Below are 9,709 nucleotides of genomic sequence, written 5' to 3'. Positions count from 1 at the left end.
CTCCAAAAATTATAGGCGGGTCCTCGCTAATTTGAAAACTGTGCAGAGATTGCTGCCCCAGTCCCTGGCCTGGACTCAGGGAGCCAACAGTGTGACAAAGGCCTTGGAGCAGGAGAGGAGGGGGCGGCAAACTCGCAGGTGTCCCGTGAGGTTCTCAGGGTCTCTGCGCTGTGGGCTGTGCAGGGGGCAGAAGTTGACTGTTGGGCATTCCACGTCTCCCCAAGTTTCACTTCTTCCTCTCTCACAGCCTGTGTCTGGTCCTCCTTCCTGGATACTGGTCACTCACCCCAGTTCTCATTCCCCATTGCCTGGAGGGTTTCCAGAGAATCCAATCAGCATCACTGTTGCCACCAGTCTGGACTCAGATTCTACCCAGACCTCAAGTGCTCAGGTCATGAGGCCCCCAACCCTCCTGCTGCTGCTCTCAGGGGCCCTGGCCCTGACGGAGACCTGGGCAGGTGAGTGTGGGCCCTGGAGGGAAAAGGCCACTGAGGAGGGGGAACCAGAGGAACCACGGTGTGGCGGGGCAGGGCCCCTGGAAAGGCATGTCTCCCACATCGCTGACCCGGTTGTCCCCCTTGACCCCACCCTGCCCTGACCCCTTTCTGTCCTTCCCAGCCTGCTGCCTCCCTCTAGTCCCTCTGAGTCGCCAGCCATCTTTTCTGGCCCCCATTTCAATCTCAAGAGCCCCCTCGCCCTCCTCCCCGCTCCATCTCCCTGGGACTCAGCCCGGGTCTCCCCTCCCGCCCCCAGGCTCCCACTCCCTGAGGTATTTCTCCACCGTGATGTCCCGGCCCGGCCTCGGGGAGCCCCGCTTCATCTCCGTGGGCTACGTGGACGACACGCAGTTCGGGCGGTTTGACAGCGACTCCCCGGGTCAGAGGATGCAGCCGCGGGCGCCCTGGATGGAGCAGGAGGGCCCGGGGTACTGGGAGGGGGAGACGCGGACAGCGAAGGCCACCGCGCAGACGTTCCGAGTGAACCTGCGCGCCCTGCGCGGCTACTACAACCAGAGCGCGGCCGGTGAGCGGGGCGGGCCCGGGGCGCTCACGACCCCACCCCCGCGGGCGGGCGGGACCCCAGACCCCGGGCCCGAGCGTCCCCCGAGGGAGGGGGACCCGCCGGACCCTCGACCCGGGACGAGCCCCGGGACGTTCACCGGCGAGGTTTCCGGGGGGTCGGGCGCGGGCGGGGTGACGCGGGGTGACGGGGCGGGGACAGGCTCTCACACCCTCCAGGAGATGTCTGGCTGCGACGTGGGGCCCGACGGGCGCCTCCTCCGCGGGTATGATCAGTTCGCCTACGACGGCGCCGATTACCTGGCCCTGAACGGGGACCTGCGCTCCTGGACCGCGGCGGACACGGCCGCTCAGATCTCCCGGCGCAAGTGGGAGGCGGCCGGAGAGGCGGAGCGCGTCAGGAACTACCTGGAGGGCAGGTGCAGGGAGTTTCTGCGCAGGTACCTGGAGCTCGGGAAGGAGACGCTGCAGCGCTCAGGTAAGAGGGGCCGAGAGGTCTCCCACCCCCCTCAGGCCGGCACCGCGGGGAGGGTGGAGTCAGACTCACAGCAGCCCCCACCCTGGTCAGGAAGGAGGAGCCCCCCGGTTTCCTGACTCCCCAGAGGACCCCACTTTTCCTCAGAACAGTTAAGGAATCCAGTCTCTGCTGAGCCTGAGGGGAGACCAGCCCTGAAACCACCCTTCACGGGATCCTTTTGACCCACAGCCCTCTTGGGAACCATCAGTGTTTCTCTCAGGGTCTTGTTATTGGTCTAAGGACATTTTTCTGATCTGACTCCTGCTTTTCTGAGTGCCAAGGTCAGGAGCAAAAGCCTGTGCTCTCCTCCTTAGAGAACTGTGTCCTCCTATCTAGAGTTGTCGCCCTAATTCTAGAACTTTCCAAGGAATAAGAGATTATCCCAGACTCCCCAGACCAGGCTGGTTTCTAGATTTTGTGCTTCCTTTCCACACCCATTGCCCTGTCCATTCTGAAGATGGTCCCTTGAGGCTTTTTCAGGGTCCATGAGAGAAAATCCAGAGTGTGAAAGTTCTCACCCTCTCCTCAGATGCCCCAAAGATACATGTGACCCACCACCCCATCTCTGACCAGGAGGTCACCCTGAGGTGCTGGGCCCTGGGCTTCTACCCTGCGAACATCACCCTGACCTGGCAGCGAGATGGGGAGGACCTGACCCAGGGCACAGAGCTCGTGGAGACCAGGCCTGGGGGGGACAGAACCTTCCAGAAGTGGGCAGCTGTGGAGGTGCCTTCTGGAGAGGAGCAGAGATACACGTGCCATGTGCAGCATGAGGCGCTGCTGGAGCCCAGAGTCCTGACTTGGGGTAAGGAGGAAACATGGGCACAGTGTCTGCTCAGGGGCATCAGGACCCTCTCTGGAGATTTTAGGAGCATCCGATGGGGGCCTGAGGCTCAGGGTCTCCCCTTCCCTTCCAGTGCCCCCTCCTCAGTCCTCCATCCCCACCGCGGGCATCATTGCTGGCCTGGTTCTCCTTGGAGCTGTCCTCACTGGAGCTGCAGTGGCTGCAGCTGTGATGTGGAGGAAGAAGCGCTCAGGTAGGGAAGGGAGTGGGGGATCTTGTCCACTGGGGGCTTTCAGGCCACAGGTAGAACTTGCCATACCTGTAATGGGAAGTACCACCCACACGCTTGTGTTGGCCAGTCTGGAGCTGATTGCTAACCCTCTTTTGTAAAGCATTTTTGAAAATGAATCACATTGTTCACCTTGATAATGCTGATGCTGGGGCCCTGATTCCAGCAAATGGCAGAGGGGAAGGTCCCTGCTGAGGGCAGACCCAGGAGGCAGTTGGCCCAGTCCCCTCTCATCTCTTTTCTTCATATTTCCTGGTCCTGCCCTAAGTGTCCGGTCACAGTTCTGGAAACTTCCCTATGTTCCAGACATGGGGATTCCTTTAGGACTTCATTCCTGACTCCTCCCTGGTCTCACATGAGGCTTCTTTCCACAGGAGGACAAGGAGGAAGCTACACTTAGGCAGCAGGTAAGTGTGGATCAGGGGTTTGGTCCCTGAATCCCTGTGGACAGTGTCGATGGAGCCCATGAGGGAGTCACCCTCATCAGTCCCTCCTGTGGTCTCATATCTCTGTGGCTCTGACCAGGTTCTGTTTTGTTCTTCCCCAGGCAGCGACAGTGCCCAGAACCCTGATGTGTCTCTCAGCTGCTAAAGGTGAGGTCCTGGGGGCCTGTGGTGGGAGGGGCTAGGGCAGAGAGGATGGGATGAAGTTATGGGGAAGCTGTGAGGGGCACATTCTAAGGATGCGGTGGACTACGCAGAATGTCGACACTTAAGTGTTTCTTTGCATTTTTTTATGATCCTTTTCCTACAGTGTGAGCCAGCTGCCTTGTCAGGACTGAGTGATGCAGGATTTCTTCTCAGCCCTACTTTGTAATTTCGCAATCATCTGGTTTCCTTTGCTGCAAAAGTCATCTGAATGCATCTCTGTTCTTAGTAGATAATGTGAGGAGGTGGGGAGAATGCCCTAGCCCTGCCTTCCAGGCCCCTCCCCACACTGACTTGTGTCTCTCCTTGATGACTTTCCTGCTTCAGCAGAGGCAGCTTGGTTTGTGTCTGCTGTTGTCTTTGTGTTTTCCTCAAGAATAGTAACTACTTCCCTCTGGAAATAATAATTGAGTTCTGAAATTACTTATTGTAAGCTTGCCTGATGGGTTGGTGGGCTAACAAAAATGATTCCTAAAATTTGAGAGGAAATAATTATTCAAGACCGTATTGATAACAAGTTTGAGGCACATTTAAATGTTCTCGAGGAATCACTTTTACATATTGGTAATCAAATTCAACACATCAAAACTCACTTGACTACCAAATGTCATTCTGATTACAAATGGATTTGTGTCACTCCACATGTTTATAACTCTTCTTCTGTTTCTTGAAATAATGTCAAAAATCATTTACTGGGTGTTTGGGATAACACAAATGTTTCCCTGGACCTTACTGCTCTGCAGAAAGATATTAAGGCAATTAGTTTAGCTCATGTCCCCTCCTCAACCCCTGCGGAAGTTGCTGCTTCCTTCCTGGCTTCTTTGCAATGTTATACCACTAAGGTGGCGTGGATCCCATCATTTATTACCTTGGGTGTTGTTTTGCTTGTCACCATGATTATTTTGATTCTCTTCCCATTGTTTACTAAATTGCTTTTCCGTGCTATCAATCAGATACTGTTGAGATGCGAATTATGCAGATGATGGCCAAAAACAAAAAAGGGGGAGATGCTGCAGAAGGCCTTGTTGCCCCAGCCAGGTAAGACACTGGCAAGCAGTGAAGCTAAAGGGCCTCACACCATGGGGCTGAAGGTAAAGGGCCTCACACCGTGGGGCTGAAGATTTAACATCCCTTTATTTTTTGTTCTTGGTCATAAAAATTGAAAAATTTCCCAAAAAGTACATTAGGCAATAAATTATATGCATCAGTATACTGCAAATAAGCGGCATGGAAAATTATCTGTTTAGAAATTAGTTATTAAACAATTTGGCCCACTTGACAATGGGAGACAATTTATTGAACATGCCTGACAAGCAATCCAGCACAATAATTATAGTAGGACCTTCTCTTGCCTTCTTTTGAAGTTTCTTGGGAAATTTTTAAATAAAGCTATTTGAGTTAAGGAGTTTCTAGGTAGAAAAAGTTCTGATAGCAGAGTAGCAGCCGGTCCCCAGCTGAAGACCATGAGAATAAGAGGAGTCTTTTCTTGCTTAGGCTTTAGCTGATAGGGATGTACTGGCAAATATCTACTGTCTTAGGTTATTGTTTAGCTGAAACAATGAGTTTTAGTGTAAGGCTTAGTTTTTCATTAACCTTGAAGGTTGCCTTCTTACTGAGAGCACATAATGGCCAAAAGCCTATGGAAAAAGAGATGCACTGATTGTTTCTGCTTTGTTTCTATGCACATGATAATGTCATCTCACTGCTTGCAAAAAATGTATAAATAAAGAAACTGCTGAGCCTCTCAGCAGAAGATACTTGCACCTCACCAAGTGTCAGTGTCTCCTCACTACCTCATCCCCTTCCCCTCAGCCCTTAAGTTTAAGCCCCTTACAGGTGGCTGAGGCCGTCTCATCCTTTCAGGAACCCCTGACAATGACATTTTGCTGGAGGCTGGTCCCCGGCAGGGAAACCTTCCAAAATCACGTGTTTGCTGTGCTGAGTCTGTGCAGGTGGGGGCGGAAGAGGCTGTGAGGAGCCAAGGGGGACAGGGCCTGTGTCCAGTCAGTGCTCATTGCATCGTGGGCTTTGATGTGGTCACTCCTCAGGGGTCATCTCTCTGCTCCTTTGACTCGTCTTTCAGGAGCACCTGTCCCAGCAGGGCCTGTGCTCACAGGGTCAGACCCCACCTGGCCATGTGCTGTCATGTGTGGGCAGGGAGTGCTTGTGTGGCCGGGTCAGCCCAGGCTCAGCTCAGGGTTTAGCCTTTCTATGGATTCCTATTTTGTTTCTTTGGGGTTTTGGGTTTTTTGTTTTTGTTTTTGTTTTTTTTCTTTATGCCTGTTCTCCTTGATGTTTAGAGACCAAGCCTCATGTCCTCTTGGTGTCTGTCTCTGTCAGCAACAGGAGCATCTGTCATTGTCCCCACAAGGCCCAGGGTGTCCCCTGCACACAGGAGTCTGGTGAGATGAATTTCCAGACTCATCTGACTTTTGGCTCATTTAGGACTTTTTTCTGGATTCTTTCCATCTTTTCCAACAAAGTCCTGGTATTACTAGAGAGGAGGGTTTGATAACTTCCTGATGGGTTTAGATAAGTTCCTGATAGATTTCTATTTTTCTCTACAGCTTCTCCCTGTAACCCTGCCCTTAAATGTAGTAACCCCAGTGCTGGTGCTAATTGAGGTCCATCAGTTCATGAAGTAAGTTACCTTCATAGTTGGCTGAAAAATAGGACCCATAAGCCTCAGTACCTGTGCCTCCCTGGTGGCCAAGGAGTTAAGTCTCAGCGCTATTACCTCTACACCCTAAGTTCAATCCCCAGCCAGGGAGCTAACCCACAGATGGTGCAGCTGACCTCTCCTGTTTCACCTGCTGCTCCCCTTGGCAGTGTATTTCAGTAAATCTGCCTCTTCTGCTGCCCACTCTGTGTCTGGTGAATCTTCTCACCAACCCCACTCATGCACTTCTGACCTACACCCCAGGTCTTCTAAGCAAAAATAAACAAATCTTAAAAAAAAAACAACCCTAGGGGGCCTCCCCAGTGGCGCAGTGATTTCAGCGCCACCCTATGAAGCTGTCTGCAGCCTCTGCAGTGCGGGTTCGATTCCTGGACTGCCAGAGAGCAACCCACATGGTGCGGCAGACCTCTCCTGCCTCACCCGCTGCTCCCCTCAACAGTGTGCTTGGCTTGTCTGCCTGTTCTGCTCCCTGGTCTGTCTCTGGTGAATTCTCTCACCCTCCGGTGCCTCTGGCCTGTACCCCAGTACTTGTATAAATAAATCTTAAAAAAAAAAAACCCTAGGAACCCCTTTTGAAAGAAATACACCTGTGTAATGTGCCACATTAGTAAAGACTCTGTCTCTAGAACAGGGAGGTGCTCTACACTGATGACACAGATAACTGTTGCACCAGATGTGTGACTGACTGCTTGTGCAGCTAGGAAACCTCAATGAACGAAAAACATGCACAAATTGTGGCCTGTCGAGAGTGTGTCCTAGTGGGGAGGGGAGACTGGGGACTGTGTGACTACAGACCAGACAGTAAACCACGCGTATCTGGTAAGGTAAGGGATGTGGGAAGGCGACAGGATGGTTTTCTTCCCAGTGTGGTCAGTGTGGGTCTCACTAAAGTGACCTTTGAGAAGAAGTTTGATGGACACGTTCACAAGGATGTGATATGCAGGGAAGTTCAGTCCAGACAGGACAATCGCCATGTAGATGCCTGAGCAGGAATGTGTCTGAATGGCTGACATGAGCAAGGAGGCCAAGGGCTGAGCAGAGGCCAATGGAGATGGGATCTGTGTGCACCCAGGTCCTTCAGGCCTGAGGATATTGGGAGGGTTTGAACCTCTGAGTAAGATGTTGGGTGACAAGAACTTCTGAACAGATACACACCTGTGGGACTTCCCTCTGGTAACCTCAGTCTGGCTGCTGTGCAGCATCAAACGGTGAGAGGTGGGAAGAGAAATGGAGGAAACCAGTGCAGGTCCCAGGACAGAGAGGTTGGTGGCTTCGTTGAGGGGTGAGCAGGGAAATAATAGGAAGTGATAGGACTGTGCACATTTAGAAACAACATGATATCCTTCAATGTGGAAATGGATGAAAAATGCATAGGAACCATCCAAATACTACATGATAGTAAATATATAAAAACCTACTGATGCACTCAACAACCCAGACGTAGCTTAAAGGCAACATGCAGAGGGAAAAAAGTCTGTCTCAAAAGGTTGTCTATTGAGTGATTGCATGTGTATGACCTTCTTCCAGACAATATGGTAGCAACTGAAAATTGCTCAGCTCTTAAACTTTGCAGGGAAGGAGTGTGTGACAAAAGATTTAACAGAAAGGAATTGTTTTGGTTGCTCTGTAATTTTATTGTGTGGTCTCCCATAAATCCATACCAGCATTAGTAATCATAAAACTATACATCAAAAAGCTCTATTTTAGTTAATCTCAATATAAAACTTTTAAAAATTAATGAGTCACATTTTCTTTCTTTCTTTTTTTTTTTAAAGATTTGTTTATTTATTTATACAAGCACTGGGTACAGCCAGAAGTGCGGGAGGGTGAGAGAATTCACCAGAGCCAGAGCGGGGAGCAGAGGAGGCAGAAGGACCAAAGGGGAGCAGCGGGTGGCAGGAGAGGTCTGCGCGCCATACGGGACCCTCCTTCAGTGGCCGGAGAGCAGCCGGGGATCGAACCGTTGCCTCAGAGGCTGTGGGCAGCTTCGCAACCCAGCACTCAACCGCTGCGCCACCGGGGAGGCCCAGTCACATTTTTTTTTTTTTTTTTTTTTTTTTTTAATAATAAATTTTATTTTTATATTCCCCATACAATTGCAACCCCCCCATTCTGACCCCAATCCCTCCCCTCCCGCCCCCCACCCCCCAAAAAGTGTCTCTGTTTCATAGTTTTTTGTTGATTTTGATTTTCACTTTCTTATAGTTATTCATTTTCCTGGTCCCTTATTTAAGTTTTCTAGATTCCTGCTATGAGTGGGACCATCCGGTATTTTTCTTTTGTCACATTTTCTTTAACGAGGAGTTCCAGGCGTGGCGTGATGCGGAGGACGGAGGTGTGCAGGGGAGCATGGCAGAGTGCGAGAGTGTGCAAGATGAATAGCGGAGAGCATGAAGACACCTACACGGCTGCTGGAACCAGTAATGGACCTACCCAGCATGGGATGGATGCGCTACATTTGGCGTAGACTGCAGGACGGTTCAAAGAAGGACGGCTCAACACTGACAGGTATGGAATCTTTGAAACCTGGGGAAGGATTGCGGGGTGGCCACCACGAGCAGATGGTACTCGAGGGCCAGCCTCCTCTTCCAGTGGGCACTTCCCAGGAATGGCCAGAGGTGGATGGATCCCTGCTGCAGGTATAACAGGCTCTATACGAAATAGAAGAGACCCTGGGTAGAAACAGTGCCCGCGGGGTGGCAGGAGCCGTGGGATGGGTGTTTCTCACAGCTCTGTGAGAGTGAACGCAGAAAGAGCAATGCAGAATCCAGTAAGTACATGATGAGATGCGGGAAGAGATGCGGATACTACAACAACATTTGAGGATTCTGGAGGAAGATGTTCGGAGAAACCAACCCACCATTCCGGAGATGCCAGACCCTGTCTCAGGAGAGGAAGAGAGGGAGGCTGGCCCTTTGCCCGAATATCAACCGGTGATGGCAAACCAACCTGTGACTCCGGGGATGCCGGACTCCTCTGGAGAGGAGGAGGAGGCTGGTCCCAGTCTCCAGGCCCACCCAGTGGTGACTCAGAAAATGAAGCGACAGGGGCCAATGGCACCGGGTATGAGGCTACTGGACCACCACAAGTGACAGAATTTACTGTGTATCGACCAAACACCCAGGTGTAACTGGTGGACTTGGGCAAACAGTTCCACTAGAAACCAGGGGAACCCTTGGCAGCCTGGCTGCTACACTTGCGGGATGTGGAGGTGGGTGGGATTATTTGCACAGTACAAGAGATGGAGAGACTGGCCTCTGTGACTTTACATCCATCCTTGCGACAGAGGTTGCAGAACAGCTGGCAGTATGGCCAGGGAGAACACATCCTCCTGGAATGGATAATGACTGCCATACGGACAGTATGAGCTGATGCGAGAGACGTGCCGGAGACTGTGAGCAGATGGCAGACATAGGCCAAGTTGGTACAGGTACTTCGGGAATTGGGGATTCGGCAAGACATGTTCAATGTGAATACTCGTGGTCCTGACGACAAGCGTTTCACAGCAGGGATGAGAAGCTTAGTATTATAGCGTGCCCCCTCATCCTCATTTGGATCCCTCATGGAAGTTCTAGTACCCCATGTGGGACGTCAACTACACAACATCACAACAATGACAGCTAGCTGGGGTGAAGTCAAGAGCCAGTGCTCTCAAACTCAGAAAGGAATATGGGTAGTTGTTGAACAATGAAAAGGAATGCCAAGGAGGGCAAGGAAGCCTCTTGGCATTACAGAACCTGTTAAAGTTGCCCGTAACCGATGTGGACAGATTT

General features: G+C 51.6%; 1 protein-coding gene across 2 annotated transcripts; it reads left to right on the top strand.

Annotated features, from left to right (window-relative positions):
- The first annotated feature begins 307 nt into the window (after positions 1–307).
- LOC119251996 (popy Class I histocompatibility antigen, A-1 alpha chain-like) lies at positions 308–9,043 on the top strand. 2 transcript variants are annotated; one of them, XR_008553073.1, is made up of 9 exons: positions 308–458; positions 754–1,023; positions 1,222–1,497; positions 2,066–2,341; positions 2,454–2,573; positions 2,984–3,016; positions 3,157–3,202; positions 5,824–5,897; positions 8,238–9,043. XR_008553073.1 is itself a non-coding variant. In XM_054698487.1 (7 exons), the coding sequence occupies exons 1-6, from the start codon at positions 395–397 to the stop codon at positions 3,198–3,200; spliced, it is 1,050 nt and encodes a 349-aa protein (XP_054554462.1). In that variant the 5' UTR covers positions 360–394; the 3' UTR covers positions 3,201–3,202; positions 3,363–5,018. The 2 variants fall into 2 exon arrangements, 1 of the variants encoding a protein (XP_054554462.1); XM_054698487.1 differs by lacking the exons at positions 2,984–3,016; positions 5,824–5,897; positions 8,238–9,043 and adding an exon at positions 3,363–5,018 and having other exon boundaries at positions 360–458.
- The last annotated feature ends 666 nt before the right edge of the window (positions 9,044–9,709 follow it).

Source organism: Talpa occidentalis, unplaced genomic scaffold (genome assembly GCF_014898055.3).
Source record: "Talpa occidentalis isolate TD23 unplaced genomic scaffold, MPIMG_talOcc4v2.1 talOcc4.2, whole genome shotgun sequence".
In the NCBI taxonomy this organism is placed as follows: domain Eukaryota; kingdom Metazoa; phylum Chordata; class Mammalia; order Eulipotyphla; family Talpidae; genus Talpa; species Talpa occidentalis.
Note: the sequence above shows the minus strand (reverse complement) of the source record. Positions and strands in the feature narration are given on the sequence as shown.